At 33.7% G+C, this 18,776-nt stretch overlaps 1 protein-coding gene across 1 annotated transcript in view; it reads right to left on the bottom strand.

Annotated features, from left to right (window-relative positions):
* Ac3 (Adenylate cyclase 3) overlaps window positions 1-16,468 on the bottom strand; it is a 111,066-nt gene extending 94,598 nt beyond the window's left edge. Inside the window, exons 1-2 of the mRNA XM_077436092.1 lie at window positions 16,158-16,468; window positions 5,208-5,774 (exon numbers count right to left, since the gene is read on the bottom strand). Of these exons, the coding sequence (XP_077292218.1) occupies window positions 5,208-5,711 (504 nt within the window). The 5' untranslated portion in view covers window positions 5,712-5,774; window positions 16,158-16,468. The remainder of the gene's footprint in view (window positions 1-5,207; window positions 5,775-16,157) is intronic.
* Window positions 16,469-18,776: the final 2,308 nt, after the last annotated feature.

Below are 18,776 nucleotides of genomic sequence, written 5' to 3'. Positions count from 1 at the left end.
TAATATTCGACTAATTCGTGCCTACGTTTATTTTGTATACATCTATCGCTATCGCTGTCGACTATTTATTCCATCTGATATAATGCACTGTACGTGTGCTTTACTTTCTGTTTGATATTATCAATTTTTAAATTTATAAAAATAGTCTCATTCTTGTATACCTATATTTTGATTAACCGGTCTACCCGATAGCGTTTGTAAGAAAATGGCGGAAAAACCGGCAAGCATTATTCTCCAGGTAATTGAATATTCTATATTTAAAACCGGTAAAATTGAATAACATAAACTTTGAAGTTCTGAGTTTTATTGTAAATATTAAACAATGCAAAACATGACAAGCAGACAGAAATATACGAACAATAGAAGCTTACACTGGCTCACAAGAACCTCCATGTAAAGTTGAATAGACAAATACGAAGGTGGCCCCAATCCCCAATGCTTCACATTCCGTTTTTCCTGCATGTTTTGACCCTTTTTTCAAATTTGTTGGCTCTTAAAGCTAAGTTATCCGTTTATAATGCCATAAACACATACGAGATTTCGTTCAAGAAAATATTTATGACATTTCCGCAATATTCCATTTTTCGCGGACAAAATCACAAATGTAAACGGATTGAAGGTTTTGCATTATATATGAACATAGGGATAGCACTTTTGGGGCTCCGGCAGCTTCGCTTGAGGGAGAATAAACAGATTCGTTCACGAGGAATAAATTTCGTACTTTATCACAGTGCTAATTTCACACGAAAATAATATTTTTATTATATTAAAAATAAAAATTATCAAGCAAAAAAAAATTTTTTTTGCAGCGTTTATTCTATTCACACATTATATAGCGTATTATCGGAAACGTTAAAATTTTCCACGCTGAAAATTCATATTTAAATTTTCGCCTTCAAAAAGCCTTTGTAAATTTACACTTTATTTAGTAAATTTCCACTTGCTTTATAAACCAGTTTTTTATTTACAAAAAAATACAAAAATGAAAAAGCCTTATCAAATACAATTTTTATATTTACGCTTTTAACCGAAGCTTTTCCGGCAATTTATATATTTTTCGCATAAATACAATTTTATTTACATTTAAATATTATCATATAGTAAGCACATAAAACTGGCAGAACTTTTTCAGAACCTTTGGCGGATTATATCCTTTGAATTGAAATTAAAAGCATTCGTTACAACTTTTTAATTTTAGTAAGTACATCCTTTCAGAAAACATGTACGTTGCAATATAATTAAGTGTATAATAATATGTATATACAAAGTCAACTATGTATGTATGTAAGTATACCGAAGATGTCATCAAGTTTCGTCGCCATAAATAAAATATGTATCGTATTCAAACTACAGATATACTCGATTACATCATGAAATACTATAAAAGCATAACCTCACCCTTGACCTAACACTAGTCTATAGTTAGATGCGATCTTTACGTAACCCATGTGCTTTGAATGAAATACACAATCAAGGTAGGCATTCAGAGTCTAACTACGGCATTTGCACATATGTACTTGTGTACATATGTACGTAGTATCAAAAAACTATGTACGAGAGTCATATCACGAGACAAATTTCTTTCTGAGAATTTTTTGTTGAAAAAAAATTCTTATGCCAAATCATACTTTGATTTCTTATTGACAAACGAGAGGTTTCCGGGTTCAAGTCCTGGTTTGAACTCGATTAAAAATAATTTATTCAGAAGTATTTCTGCAGTGCTCCCAGAATATTTCAATTCATCTGATTTCATTGTTGAAACGGTTCCTCATCAAATCGGCAAAACTGCCTACTATTCCTGTCCTAAAATCCTGCCTCCTATTATTCACCACTCTTTGAATATAATTTCAAATTCATAATCTATACATTTATATATGTATTATACAAGTTTAATACCATTGGTGCATTATATGTATTATACAAGTTTAATGTACAAGTTGATTACCATAGGTGTCGCTCGAGGGTAAATCATTATAAAATATAATATAAAAATATTATTAGACATCGGTTCGAATTGCAAATAACAAGCAATAATAAGGCGACCTCGAACATGGAATATCTGGCACTCGAAAATTTCACCCACCGAGAGGCACGCACGCGTACTATAACGAAAATTTGAGTGCCAAATAATCCGTATTCGCGATTTTTTCATGACAACGATTATCGTGTGTGAGATCACCATTTGGGAAATTGTCCGTTTACCACAAATAACAACAGGGCATTCCAATAGTTTAAAGCAAGAGAGCAAAAAAGCATGTAAAAAGTAGTTTTTCAATAAAATTAACAAATAACCCTTAATAACCTTCTGCTTCAATCCCTATCCGATGTCTAATTGTTAAAAATAGAGATGAGCGCTGGCTGGGTGCTCATCAAATAACAATAGACCGCTCAATTATATAGAAAACAAGGGAGCAAAAAAGCATTATTTTTCTAAGAAATTGACAATAATGAACCATTTTTGTGCGGAAAGCATCCATCGAACGCCTACCTTTGGTTATGAAGTCTGTTTCATAGTTGAATAACATACTACCTGAAACCGGTAAGCAATTCCCGTTCCCGTTTCTCGGTATTTCGATAAGTGAATGCTTCAATTTCAAATTAATACTTAATAATCAAATTAAATTACAGTAATGATAATCTATCAGAAAAACGCAGGCAGCGAACACTTTGAAATTATTGCGTTGCAATGCCAGTCATTCCCGTTTTTCCCATTTCCGTTCGCGTTTTTGGGAATTTTTTTGCAGAAATCTTCGCGGGCATACACACAATAACACCTGTAAGTTTCATCGCAATCGGTTGAATGGTATAGAAACGCATACGTTACAGACAAACATTGATTTTTATATACCGTCGCGGTTTCGGAAACCGAAACACTTGTGATATTACGATTTTTGGGCAGTAAAAATATCGTCCCTTTAGGTGTGTGGTTTTTAATGATCGGGTCTTTTAAATATGATTGTTTTCTACAATTTGAGTTCAGTTTAGTGTGAGTTTTCGAGGTGTACGGATCGAAATCGTTGAAAATAAAAATACCATGCGATAATACACTCAACTATCATTGGAGGAGAATATAAAAATCGCGGCTTTGGCAGACTCTGGACATTCATTGCGATCAATTTCTCAACAAATGTGATGTTCTGTATCTACTGTGTCAAGAATAATGAAAAAGAAAAAGGATTCTGGAACTTTTGCTCGTAAGAAGGGGACAGGACCGAAAAGATGCACATCCGAGAGACAAGATCGCCTGATAACTCTATTATCTTTACGGCAACGGTTCAAAACTGCTGTAGAGATAAGAAAAGAGATCTCGGATCAATTTTCAATTGAAATTAGTGATGTAACCTTAAGAAAACGACTCAGTGAAGCTGGACTGCACGCTCGGAAACCTGCGAAAAAACCATTACTTACGAAGAAAATGATGAAAAACCGATTAGAGTAGTCGAAATATCACGAAAATTGGACGATATCGGATTGGCGACAAGTCACATTTTCTGATGAGTCGAAATATAACCTCTTCAGCTCCAATGGTTTTCCGTATGTTCGAAGAAAAGTTGGAGAAAAATTCAACCAAAAATGTACCCTGAGACAGTGAAGCATCCCCCAAGCCACATGGTTTGGGGATGTTTTTCTTATTATGGAATTGGTCGAATACAGTTTGTGCAAGGTTCCATTAACGGAATAGCATATAAAAAAATTCTAGAAGAAAGTTTTATCCCATCAATGGAAAACCATCTTTCAAATTCTGATGATGTCATATTCCAAGATGACTCTGCCCCTTGTCATCGAGCTAAATTAGTGAGTATTAATTTTATTTAATGATATTGAATGTAATTAATAATATTTCGATCAAAAAACTGAAATATTTTTGTTACTTTTTTTTTAGTTTCGGGTTTATTTGCAGGAATTGGGTGTAAAGACATTAACATGGCCTGGGAATAGTCCCGATTCAAACCCAATTGAAAATTTATGGATGGCTATTAAATATAGGATTAGTACAACAAATGTGTCTAGCCATCAATCATTAAAAGAGACCATTGAAAAAGTATGGTATGAAGACTTCCCCATCGACATTTTAAGAAAAAATAGATTCTATGCCTAACCGTATAAAAGCCGTCATAAAATTAAAAGGAGCCGCAAAAAATATTAATTAAGTTTTTATAATTTGTAAATAATACCATGTGACTAATAAAATTAAAAGTTTAAGCTTTAACTGTGTTTTTTCATTCAAAATTTCATTCAACTGTGGAGACTGCGTTTGGTCATAAAAACCGGCTCGGACTAAAATTCTCCCTACCTTTTTTTTGTTGTTTCTTTTCTTAACGATTGTCTTTAAAATAAAGCACTATGATATAATCTACCATTTTAATGACTTTGGGTGTTTATTTTATTTGAGATCACTGAAATTTCACGCAAAATCACATTTTTCTATGGTGTTCCGGTTTCCGAAACCGCGACTGTACCCTACTAGCTGAACCCTACATGCGATGCAATGCCATAATAACGCATTCAATTCCCGTTCCCGTTCTCTTTTTCGTTCCCGTTCTCTTTTTCGTTCCCGTTCCCGATCCCGTTCCCGTTCCCGTTCCCGTTCCCGTTCCCGTTCCCGTTCCCGTTCCCGTTCCCGTTCCCGTTCCCGTTCCCGTTCCCGTTCCCGTTCCCGTTCCCGTTCCCGTTCCCGTTCCCGTTCCCGTTCCCGTTCCCGTTCCCGTTCCCGTTCCCGTTCCCGTTCCCGTTCCCGTTCCCGTTCCCGTTCCCGTTCCCGTTCCCGTTCCCGTTCCCGTTCCCGTTCCCGTTCCCGTTCTCGTTCCCGTTCCCATTTGTCGGAAAAACGCAGGCAGCGAAAACATTTGAAATTATAGCGTTGCAATGACACTCATTCCCGTTTTTCCCGTTTCCGTTCCTGTTTTTGGGCGATTTTTTTAATCTTCCCAGACATGCATACAACAAATCCTGAAAGTTCCATCGTAATCGGTTCAGTGGTTTAGGAGCCTATTCGAGACACACACACACAGACATTCATTTATATATATACATATATGTAGATGTAGAAACTCTCAAAAGTCAGCGATAAAAAGTTCCACCAAGGTCACCGATTGATTGTATTGTATTTTGAACGATAAGTTGCTAGTATTTGAGAATCCCCTACGACAGACAAATGCTAGACCAGTTTTAAAACGAAATGATTAACAAAATGAAATTTTCAATACCTGTCGAACGATATTTTCAGTGTGCACGGTGAAAAACTGCACGGCCACACCATACAGCACGGCAACAAGCAGCGCAAGCAGCAAGCAGTAACGCAGACGGAGGGGCAGAGCAGCCAGCAGCAAGTAGACCACCAGCAGAGGACACAACACAGGAGGAGCAGACGGCAAGAAGAATACGGTGGCGAAGCAGGCGATCGCCGAGGCGACTCTGCCCCCTATGCACTTGCAGGGGGCGCAGCGCCCGCGCAGGACCTCCACCAGAGCGAGCCCCACGGCCACGGCTGCACCGATGGCTCCGCTCCAGAAGGCAGGTGCCCCCCGAGCTGACAATGCTGCCCACGCATCTAGCAGCAACGCCGCTATGACGAAGACTGCTACTCCTCCTCGTTTTTGTTTCAGTCTGTACGACTGGTAAAGTCGCTCCAGTGCCGGTTCAGGGAACGTCGTGCACAGGGACAGCCGCCCTCGGGCTTCGCCACCCCCATCACGGCCCTCCTCCTCCATATTTTACTGTTGCACTGATATACACATCACAAGTTCAATGACAGCTTTAACCAGTGACTGCTTCTGGAACAATAAAAATATGAATAAAAATAATGATTTACCAAGTATAATTTACCAAGTTGTCATTGCATGACTACCCCCAAGGCACTATACCAGTGTTTCTTAACCATATTGAGAGAATCGCCCCCTTTACCACAGTAAAATTATCCAGCGCCCCCCCCCCTCCCCCCACAAAAAATTACTCTATTTTCTATGTATGTATTTCATGCAATGATTTTCTTTACAAATAAAAAACATGATTATTTTTATAAACATTATGTATTAATTGCCATTTATGTCATATTAACATTACATACATTATAATGTTATTACAATTTTAAAAGTAAATAATTCAATGGAAATGTGAATTTTTTATTAAAAAAAAAATAATAATGAGATCCTTGAGCCTCATGTGACTGCGCTATTTTCGTAATATTCGGTTCAAGTTTAGTTAATTACAGTCTCAAACCTCCTTTTCTACTAAATATGATGAAGGAAATGCTACGATGGGTAATTTTACCTCTTTCCACAGAGGGTATCGATGGCGAAAACAAACCCACAAAACATCATAATCACATTGATTGAATACTATTTTAGCTTCACAGTCATTTTGTAGCTCAATAAACTGCTCTTTTAAATTTTGACTGACACTTTCTACATCTGATAAAAATAGATTAATTATCCAATCTGGTATTAAAAGTTCATACAAGTCTTTGAATCGTATTATCATACATACATATCTTCGATAGGGGCGTCAATGTGGCTACAGTATGTTTCCAAATCAGAATCTTTGAGCATATCTTCTTTTAATTATTGTAAAGAAGGAAATAGATGAAGTTCTCGCCGACGAAGATTATTTTGAAATAATTTGAGTTTGTTGATAAAACTCAGTATAACGCCTTTGGCTTTAATAAGGCTGATATTGCTTCCTTGAAGCTTCAGGAGATTTTCATTTATCTTTCCGAATATATCAAATAGTGCATAAAATCTTTTTAAACAATTTCATTTCGATAGCCATCTTACTTCTGTATCGTGTAACGCCCCCCAAATGTTAAAAATTTAAAAACGCCCCCCCCCCCCAGACCTTTAAAACACCCACAAGGGGGCGCTGGCGCCCCCGTTAAGAACCACTGCACTATACAGTGACGTAACTATGTACTATGTAGCGGGGGTAAGCAATGCTTACGGGCCCACGGAAATAGGGGGCCATAAATCGACAAAATAACTGTTCAAATTCAGACATGTTTTGTGGAATGCAGGTAGTGAAAAACTATTTCACTTTTCTTGAACTTGGGAAAATTATTAATATGCCGGAAACAGATGTTCCAGACCATTGTTTGAATCTCAGAAAAATATATCCAGAAGTTTTCTCAGATCAATTATAATCTCAATTTACTCATGTACTTTTATTAATAAAGAAATATCTTCATAATTACTACAGTTGTTTGAAAGGCAATTTTCATAATTACTACAGTTGTTTGGAGTGATTTTTTCAGAAGTATATACCGCATTCATGTTATTTTTTACTCTTCCGGTAACTGTGGCTAGTGTACAAAGAACATTCAATAAATTAAAAATAATTTAAGATTACAAAAGAAATTCGATCGGTCAAACCAGACTCAATGAACTATCTTTGCTTACAATTGAGCACAAAGAAGCAGCCGAAATGGACCTCAAACAACTAATTCATGATTTTGCAAACAGTAAGGCTCGAAAGAAGAAATTTTAAAATAGGTGAGATAAATTAAGAGACTTATATTATGTACCTACATATTAACAATAATTTGATTTATATTAATACTGCGTTGCGAAACCAAAAATTTGGTATTTCGATTTAAAAATTCGAGGGGGGGGTCCTTGATGAGTTTTTGCTGACAGGCCCAAAATTCCTAGTTACGCCACTGGCACTATATATAAAGTTATAATACCACTGTAACGTGGTAACACGGGAGAGAGTATCCCCTGTCATTGCATTCGGGGGTGAATAATAGAGACCCCCGGATTAGGCCGAACGGCACTCAGTAAGTTCCCGTTAGAATTCTCAGAATCGGGGCGCGTGCGTGAGACTGACTTAAACCTATACGTACCTAGACAATAGATACATAAATGGATCAGGGAATGTCCTTTATAAGGAGGTACATACGCTATATCAGATTATTCTGGAGCGAGCGCTGGTTACATGTGGACCTCCTGAATCAATAAATTAATTCTGTGAAGTTGGATCCTGAACCCACCCGTACGCAACACTATTATAAAATTTAAATCAAATTAAAATCATGTTGAATAATGAGGTTAGGTGGTCAATTTAGCAGGAACCGTTTCAACAATGAAATCAGATAAATTGGCAAACTCTGATAGGAAACGATCGACCTGGAGTGACATATATTAAAAATCTGACCAACAACACTAGATCAGGGCTTGAACCTACGACCCCTCAGTTCTTAGCATTATAAACCAACCACAGAACTATGTTGCTGGTTTAATTACTCTGTGTGACTTTTTTATCATTGGATTCACATATATGTAATACACAAAACGAGCCATCTTCGAAGACAGTATTGTAAGCGTTTTGATCTACATATTTGCACAATTTTAATGTATATAAAAGGTCAGTTCCTAATTCGCCCTTTGGGTCAGTAAATTAAATAAGTTGTCTGTAATATTTCAAAATGGTTAGGTTGTATTATAAATGGTCCGTGTCCATTGATCAGTATGTTTGTGGTCAATTAAAAAATAAATGGTGTGTAGTTAATTTAAATAATGAATAATGTATATAAAAGGGTTAGTATTCAAATAAAATAGTGAGTAATTCAAAAGAATGACACTCATATGACCAGTTCTTTGCTGTTTCTTTTAGATACTTGAAAAACATGAAAACAGAAATCAAATCACTGCATGATTTAAACATTCCAGTAAAAGCAATACATGAAATATTGTTATGAAAGGGCTTCAAGTCAAAATATAACGTGCAAATAACTAATTATTTGACAGTATTTAAAAAAACAATGTACGGAACTACCAAAATCAGTGTAGGTCAAGTACAGAACAGCAGTGTTCGGACCATACCAAGATACCAGAATCGGAGAATTCGGCATATGTATTTATGTGATGTCTCACGATTTAAAATATTGTTTATTGTTCTACGCAGACCGTTTAATGTTTTTTTACTGAATACTTACTGAACATTTTAAAATTGAATTGCCTAAAACTGAATACAAAAATTGCATTCTCCCAAAAACATCATATCTCACAAACTCGCAATTTTTCACTTTACATTAGTCCAGAATTTCTAAGTTACAGTAATACAATAATAATTCGTATTCAAAACGATTAATCCTTTAACTTTGCGTATTTAACTTTACTTAATTTGAATACCTGATAAACTATGGAGGCTATCCTCTTCCGTGAAATAAAAAAAACGAAAGATTTGATTATATTAGAAAATTCTCACTGAAGAAAAGCCATCTACATTTATACTTTTTATATTATCGAAATCTTACCAACAGGGATAAGTATTATAGAATATGTCGAAAACCATGTAGAAAATCAAATGAATTTTTAAACATAAAACTACTACATATGTACATATGTTGAATATGAATATTTTAAATATTTACAGACTGCTTATACATACAATGTTTTAGCCCACAAATTCGATCAAATATATATATGTAAATCATACATATTTATATTGAATTTTTTTTAAATCGTGATATTAAATAATACGTTTGTTTCAATAATTTCTCTCAATTTGAATATATGTACATATGTAACATAATTTGAAATGTTCTAATGTGTATATATATAATTCATTGACGATCAATACCTTGCCCACATTTTTCCAGTATTTACCCTTTTCGTCCAAATTATCACTGATAATAATTACGATCATCATAAAATGCACATTTATATTACAGTATATCAAAACATTCGAACATGACCACGTTCAATCTATAATAATACATATTTTATAAATGTTACGATCGTTTGATAACAACATTGGAAACTTTAGACACCCTTGTAACACAACAAGCAATTTGAAACATCTATACGAGCATCAAAGAGTGCATAAATTTCATATACATACGTACATACGTATTTTCAAGCACATTCTCGTGATTCTTTTCTTTGACAGATCCAAAGAAGCAAAATATCGATATAAATATATGGTTATTGCAATGTTGGCGTAGCTCCGAATGAGAAGTGACACGATTCAAAAATACGATTTGTCAAAGGAAAAGGAATAAGAAATATTATAACGACCACTTTGAAGATAAAAGTGGCACGAACGTTGTATCTTTTGAAGTATTGAATCACAGAGCACATATTATTATTATATTTTATATTAGATCATTCCCTTTTGTGTCTATTCTATGTATCTATTTACAATTCGTATTGAATGGAATAATTTCTCATCCTAATTTTGTTCACATGAATTGTTGCAATCTTTATTACAATACAACTAAGATTCCATAATGTATAAAAGCAATTATTCTCCACCCAGTTTGTCTAACTTAGGCGATTATCTCACAAACAAGTACGCTAATGTATATGGCGATTAGGGAAGCTTTTCGTGCTATTTCTGAATATATGTACATATAAATATATTCTCGAAATGGAATATATGTGCTGAACTCGCCGAAATTACTAGACACGCGTCTATTATTCGAGTAATGCGGTCGATAATCGTGGATTAAATCCAGCCATTTCATACAATATGTATACATATCAATATTTATTACGTTACATCCAGGATACAGTAGCGATAACGTTTATTTACGAGTGTTTTTTTTTTTTTTTTGCGTTCTCGTGGTGATGAACGATGTTTTAAATGTATGCATTATAAATAATGCGGTGTTGGTTGGTTTTACAAATCAAAACAATTCGAAAAGCAATGAAAAACCTTTCGCCGCTGAATCTCCGAATGATGTTTACAAGAACAACAGTTGGCAAAACGTAAGCTGCATTAAAAAAATTGCTTCAGCTTTCATCTCGACGCTCTTGCCTTATAAATTTCTATTTTTAAACGTATACGAAAGCTTGAAATTTGTGTGTATGTAGTATGTCCATTTAATTTAATATTACAATGAATCTTAAGGAAAAACGTCAACACAAAAACGGTAAATCCCTCCAGAGCGTTGGAGCAACAGTTGTCCGAGTGTTTAACCTTTGTTCAAATATTCCTAAAAAAAATTTGAATCTCCCAAAATTTTCTTAGCGTGTTTTCATAAATAGTTATTTTTAACAACACACTTTCGGACAAATCCTATTATTTAATTTGATGTTTGTTTTTTTTCATTTCGATATCTAAAGCTGAGCATTTGGGTCAACATATTCTTACGGGATAATCTGTATAATACACATATGTATGTATGTGTATTTATACATACAAAAATCGAGATTTATTCTACTTTTACAAATTTGATGGTCTAGTTTTGATAACACCTGTTACCAATAAACTATAGCTCGTCTTAAAAAATATTTTACACTTTTGTAATATATCTAATAAAAACATATATGTATATGTATAATATGAATTTAATAAAATGTAAATGTAGCATGAAGTTTCATAACGATGGCAATTTAAAAATTAAATTAGTTTGCCTTGAAAATGTAAACGAAATAAAAAAATAGAGTATGCTTAAGGAGAATAATAGAATTCCAGAATAAATTCAAATGATAATTTTACATAAGACTCGTGTATAAAAATTCCTAAATACTTAAAGCACGAAAATAATATATGTATATGTATGAAAATGTTTTTCTTTAATTAAAATTAATTTTTCTACGTTTTAAAACTCGCACTAAATTCTTACTACTATATTTAAATTAAATTATAATTATATAATTTAATTTAAATATAGTAAACTCATATATAATTTGGAAAGAGACTTTGCATATATGTATGTATGTATGTATGTATGTATGAAACTTTCGTTCGTAGTTTTTTTTCGATCCATGGGCGCCGATTTGATTTTTTTCAATTCAAAGGGTTCGCGGTCCCCGGGGGCGAAGCCCTAGGGGGCACAACCGCGGGGGCGCATGCGCCGGATTCTGGTATACATATAATTTTTTTATAAGAGACTTACTATATATGTTTATTTATGCGTGACAGTCAATTTAATGAAAAAAACAAATGAGTATTCAAATAAATTTATATAAAACTAGCTGAACCCGGCATGCGTTGCAACGCCACAATAACGCATGCAATTCCCGTTCCCGTTCCCTATCCCGTTCCCGTTCCCATTCTCGTTCCCGTTCCCGTTCCCATTTGTCGGAAAAACGCAGGCAGCAAACACGTTGGTCGCGACGCGAAAACATTTGAAATTATAGCGTTGCAAATGACACCCAGTCCCGTTTTTCCCGTTTCCGTTCCCGTTTTTTCCCGTTTTTTTTCACGATAATCTTCCCAGACATGCATACACCAAATCCTGAAAGTTCCATCGTAATCGGTTCAGTGGTTTAAGAGCCTTTTCGAGACACAGACACAGACATTAATTTTTATGTATATAGATAAACCTATTCAAACAAATTTAATAAAATGTTTACTATTAGATTAGTCATGTTTAAGCGGTTTATATTACAAATACCGAGCAAAGCGGGATAATACAGCTAGTATTTAATAAAATTAATTTGCTTCATTGAATTTGTCTTGTATATTATATTAGATATAGTATATATATATATTATACATCAGGTATAATACTAAAAGAGTAAAAACATTTGGGGGTTTGGGCCTCTCCTTTCAACGTATTCGTTTATTTTTCTCCACATCGACAATAAAGATTCCAAAATTATCCTAACCGCACAGACGACATCCACGCTCGCGAAATATTCACGCAAATCCAAACAATTTCGAGAAAAATCCGGAAAATTTTCATCGCATTTTCTCATAAATTGAAGGCAATGTGTGTCAAATTCTCCACACAGAGTGCAGTTTTTCACGTACAAAAAAGCCAATAAAATGTGTACGAAACATAACTGCTGAATACGTTGACCATTTAGTCAAAAGTTTCCGCGTGAATTATCTTGAATTCGAAACGTGCATTCTCAAGAATCGTACGTATCTCCGAATGAACTTTTGAAAACACTTTTATGACGCTACTTCAAAATTTTCAACTGTCGTTAAATGATCCGAAAAAGAAAGCTTCGTGTGAACCAACTAACGAAACACATAAAATTTTACAATAATACAGTCAAATGCAAAATGTACATTACCTGTAATTCATATAATATGTATATCATAGGTATATAATATTGTACTATTTACGGCAAATATGTTACATAACCGAATTTCTAAGCCAGACTTGGTCTACGATTTCGTTTTAAAGAGACTATATTATCTTAAGTGAATTGCAGCATATTATCCGTGTAATATATGCACGTGCGTAATATGCATTTACAACGTCTTATTAACACGATTTTACTTAGTCTTTACATCGACCACTATTGTCTCTTCAATTCAATTGTCTTTTCAATGGAAACGAAGAAAATCTAATTAAAGACTATCTATCAAAGTCCGTATGAAAACTTAGCGGAGCGATATTAAAATGTATACATAGCGATATTTATTCACCCACGTGTAGATTAGCTTCTAATTTTAAAATGAGAAGACGACTCTTTTAATGATTTCGGTTAAAAATGACATTCGGAGCGATTTTATTTCCATCAAAACTATTTCCAACGAACAGAAAATATCGGAATCCATTTGCAGTTAATTATACATATTTTCGGACAAATTTATTTATCTAATCGAAAAATTGGCTCACGAACAAGCCGATTTTTTTTCCACCTATATTCGTGCATAATACAATATCTAGAGAATTTTTCAGTATGAAATGGATTGATATTTAAAATTATACAACACATCACCGATCAAATGACGTTAATCGAACTTGAAATATAGCACATCGTCCCTATATTCGTTTTTGAATTTAACGCCATCCGAATACTGGATTTAGATCATTTTTGGCGTCTCGCTAACAAGCGAGCAGTTAAATCAGACAAGTGACTAACAAAATCCTCAAATATTGACACCTAATGTAAATAATGCTGTAAATTGAAACCGTGACTCATGATCACGATCCTAGTAGTGTTAGTTACTATTTAGATATGAGCATTAAATTGTCAGACATAAAAAGAAACTTAAAGATAACATCAATTTTAATACTGTGAGATTTGTATTTATACATATTTCTGATAGGATATTGTGATAATGGAAATATCAAAATCTAGGTATTATAATATCAAATATGTAAGTGTGGCGTTGATTCAATGATTTGTAAGATTATGCATTTTTTGCTCGACTTGAAATAATAATGGAAATCAATATTGCTCGTGAATACGAAAACTTATCATTAGTTTTTTTTTTCATTAACAAATTGTGCAACATTATAATAATAATAAAAATTAGCGTTGGGAATACGAATCAAACACGTTTTTGCGTATACTTTCGACACATGAGAAAACGAGTGATTTTAATTTATCTATGTATGAAATTCCTGCTCACATATAATATTTTAAGCCTTGAAATGGCCGTGTAAAACACGAATATTAATTTTTTCCATCAAATTATCTACAAAAACAATTTTAACCGGTAGATATGAATTTTGGAAATGTATTCAACAAAATTTTAATCGAATGCCGATTCTTAGCTATTTGCAAGATATGACCATTAAATATAATTGTTTTTAATACAAACATATGTACGTATGCGATCATAACATATTTTGTAATGTAAACGAGCGACTCTCAAATTCGTCGTTTTCAATACCTAAATTTGAATACGGACTAATCACGTGATACGGTAAACATTTGCGTGAAGTTTTAACTACAATTATTTCGTTTTATTTATACGAAAAGATAAGATTAGAAAGCGATGAAAAATACCTTGAAATTTAGTCGTTTCGCGCTATTCATAATCACACACAAATGAACTATTTTTGTATGCGACTTGCGTAGAATAAACTATCGTACGAACCACAATCGTTTGTGTGTATATTTCACTTTCTACAACCATGCAAATGAGATAAACGAAACAAAGAACCGTCTCACTTCTAATGAAATAAAATTTTATTTGTCATAAAATTAAATCTGCATACTCTTCGAGGCGGCTAATTCGGCTTCAAATTATATTTACAATCGTTAAAAATAAACATAATCTCGATATAATACAATGATGAAATCGAATTGATAGAAGACAGCAATTTGCAACCTATAATATGTATAAAGACGGATTAAATCAGTGGATAATCGGATCAGTAAGCCGGCTTTGGCAAGAATAGAAACTTCATTCTCAATACCTATTTATGTATGTACATACATATGTACTAAAGACAGTAAAATCAATCAAGTTTAATAAACCCAGTCTTCGTTTAATTTCAGTAAATAATAAAAACAGCTCGTTAAAAATATATACATGTATGTAATATTTCTCGAAGAGTTCAATATATCATTGTGCTATTGTATAAGATCAGTAGTTACATACATATGTAAATAAGTATGTATATATCGAAATATTGGCTCTCGGTGAAAAACCATTTATCCGTCAGTATTTCATGAAAATCCCTTTTTAAAATAAAATTAAGAATATTAAGTTTGGAAAAGTGCTTTTTCAATGAATAGCTTTATTTAAATTCTAAAAATATTAAAAGCCGCCTTAATATGGCAATAAAATTACGGTTATTCCTTGTCTAATTTTGAAAGACGCTAAAGATTTTTGTAAAATATACACATTAGATTATAAATATATGAGACGTTATATTTGTAAAGGGCGTAAGTCCACTTTCCTTCGTTTCGTATAAATATCTCGCAAAACATTAAACATAATGTTTATTCCGCTTATCCGAGATTCTAGACATATCGAAGAAAAAGTTGTGATAGCAATTTATGAATCGAGTCAAACTGAAAGTGTTTTTGGAGCTGAAAATTGGGCTTCCACTTGCCACTTTAAAATATAGCCACTCATATACATAAGTATTATATAAAATGTCTATGTGTATGTACATACATATGTATAATCTTAATTTTTTTTTTTTTAATCTTAATTAAGTTTTATAATATTAATTAATTTTTTGGAAAATATTAATTCAGGATAAAATGATTTTTTTTTATATCTGAAAAGAAGATAATAAAACGATCTAAATTAATCAATCAATAACAACCAAGTTCAAACATGATGTCGCTCGTCCCGCCGTATCAACGATACCGAAAAAGAACCATTTTCAACCGAATGCAGACAATGAATATTGACCGAAAATCCAACCGGATCGATTTCCTTCCCAAGCAGCATATATTTTACTACAATTGTACAACATTTAAAACCGGAAAAATGAAAATTTTCATTAATGAATCGAGCCGCAAAGTGAGCGCGGACAAAAGCTTCGCAGCGAAACATCACCAACTCACCGGTCGGCCGAAGTGGGGGCCGGGAAAGCGCGCGAAAATTCACACGACCGGCAATCGGGCACAGGAAAAGCTCTCGTTTCCGGTTCGCGGCGGGATCAACTCCAGGCTTACTTTCCGGATATCCACAACGGGCAGACAGTCTCCGCACGCAGATTCCGCCGGCGAAGTATTGAACGAGCGGAGAGGAGGGGCAAGAGTGGCGGTCGAAAGAGGCCGAGGCGGGGGAGAGAGGGGGGTGGCAGGGGGCGCAGGCTCCGTCGAGGGGCGTCCGTAGACAAACGTGCGTGTCTGGGGGCGCCGCGGCGCGGACTGACGACGACAAGTGGGGCGCAGGCGCCGCGGCCGGGCCCCCCCCTCAACACAAAAGTCAGGAGTCACGCGCTCGTACTTACACACACACACACACACACACACACACATATACACAATATTATATATCTATAATATATCTTAAACTCCTCCTACCCCTGATTCGGAATCCTGAAGTACGGAGGGAATATCCGTCCTGTCGTGTGAGAATGAAAATGGACAGAACGCGTGGAAAAGTTAAACGAATTTTCCCCCGAATCGAATGAGCCGTTTGAAACTTTGGATTAGTTCCAAGACGGCAACAATTACCGTGTGTCTGAAGTTTTTGCGGACCAACTCAACTTATCGCTTTTGTATTATCTAATTTGTTGCTATTGAAAAGCCCCACCATAGTGGGGCTTTTCAAATTGTGTGTTATAAATAGCTAAAGTCGAAAAATTATAAACCAAATAGTCTAAAGGTGCCATATTCCGTCACGGCCAAATCCTTGAAAGGTTTTTCATTAAAGTGCAAATACGGCTATTAAATGTTTTCAACTATTATTATTATCAAAAAATATCAAAAATTGTGTTAAATCTCTCACTACCCAACACTTATTGCAAATGAGGATTGTTCAGATATCAAGCACAGAAGTTGAATATTTCAGATGATTTCAAACAGCATTTTTAATAATAATAAAAAAAAAACTGCCGAGGATTGAGTTGCGAGTCACAAATCGTGACGGCAAATGGTACTTTAGTGAATTTAAATTTTAAAGCATTTCAGATTTCAATTTACCACTTGGCAGAAAGCAACAAAACGTGGTGAATTCCCTTTCAAACAATCATTAAGTAAATTGAGTTTGATTTGTGATAGAATCGAATAATCTGACAGGTTTATGATCCCATTAAACATATGTACATACACATATGTATCCTTTCTTAGATTATTCTACTTACTAAATCAATGATTATTCTACTTATTAAATCTACAAGAATTATCGTAACGTCTTTAACATGAGATAAAAATAATGATAACATGTGAATAATATACTTAATATACGAGCCGTTATATTTAAAAATGGCATAAGTCCACTTTTCTTCATTTCGAGAAATATTTCGCAAAACATTAAATAAAATGTTTTGAGTTTAACAATATTTAAAAATACTATTACGTGTATTCCTCTTTTCCGAGATTCTGGACATATCGAATTAAAATAAGTAATAACAATTAATGAATTAAATCAAACAGGAATAGTGTTTTTGCAACTGAAAATTGAACTTCCACCACTTATATAACGGCTCATATCATCAGCCAACAAAAAAGGAAGTTGAATTTGAAACCATAGTAGAAGAATTTAACTTAACTAAAATTGGTTATCAAAAAGACCGAGAAACACTGTATTGTTGTATAGTGTTTTTATCTTAACAAATAATAAAATCCAATTTGAGATAACAATGTAAACTAAAAAATACCAAGAATGAAGTGTTCGTTTACTACGAAAGCGATGTTCCTACGCCTACGCATAGAAGGAAGGGCCAAATCTAATTTTTTATTTTCTCATATCTACCATTTCCCAGTTTTCTACAAATTGTTTTACCAACACTACACAACTAGCCAGTATATATATATATATATATATATATATATATATATATATATATATATATATATATATATATATATATATATATATATATATATATATATATATATATATATATATATATATATATATATATTCTGACATGAAAAAGCCACCTTCAATGTAGTACATATGTATGTACATACAATATTCCACATGGTAAAAAAATTTCCCACAAAGCATTCTCACATTAATATATTTCGAATACATACAGAATATATTAATCGCGTAATATTCAAAAATATATGTACATACATAATATATAATATGAATGTATAGCCAAATAAACGAGAAGAATAGCGTAGTAATGAGCTGTACTTACTAACACTGACAAATAAATTAAGCTACATAAATATCCAAAATAATTCAACCGAAAGCAAATGAGGACACGTAGAATTGAACGAATTGCCTTATAAAAGGAGCATAAACATACATATGTGGAATGCAAATTACTCAAAATCTGCAAAAACAACGTTTGAAGTGGTTTTCTTCCAGTGTTGAATGCTGAAAAACTGAACATGACGATACTGTGAAACGTTACCCTGATCATTATACCTTACCTTTTTGTGATCAAAAATATTTAGCAAATTGATCTCACGGTTGTTCAAAATTTATCTAAAATATGAATATTCTGAAAAAAGTAAGAAGAGTTTAGTAAAAAAAGATTAAATTTTTTCAGGTCGATT

Source organism: Arctopsyche grandis, chromosome 8, assembly GCF_051622035.1.
Source record: "Arctopsyche grandis isolate Sample6627 chromosome 8, ASM5162203v2, whole genome shotgun sequence".
NCBI lineage: Eukaryota > Metazoa > Arthropoda > Insecta > Trichoptera > Hydropsychidae > Arctopsyche > Arctopsyche grandis.
This window is presented reverse-complemented; position numbering and strand designations above follow the sequence as displayed.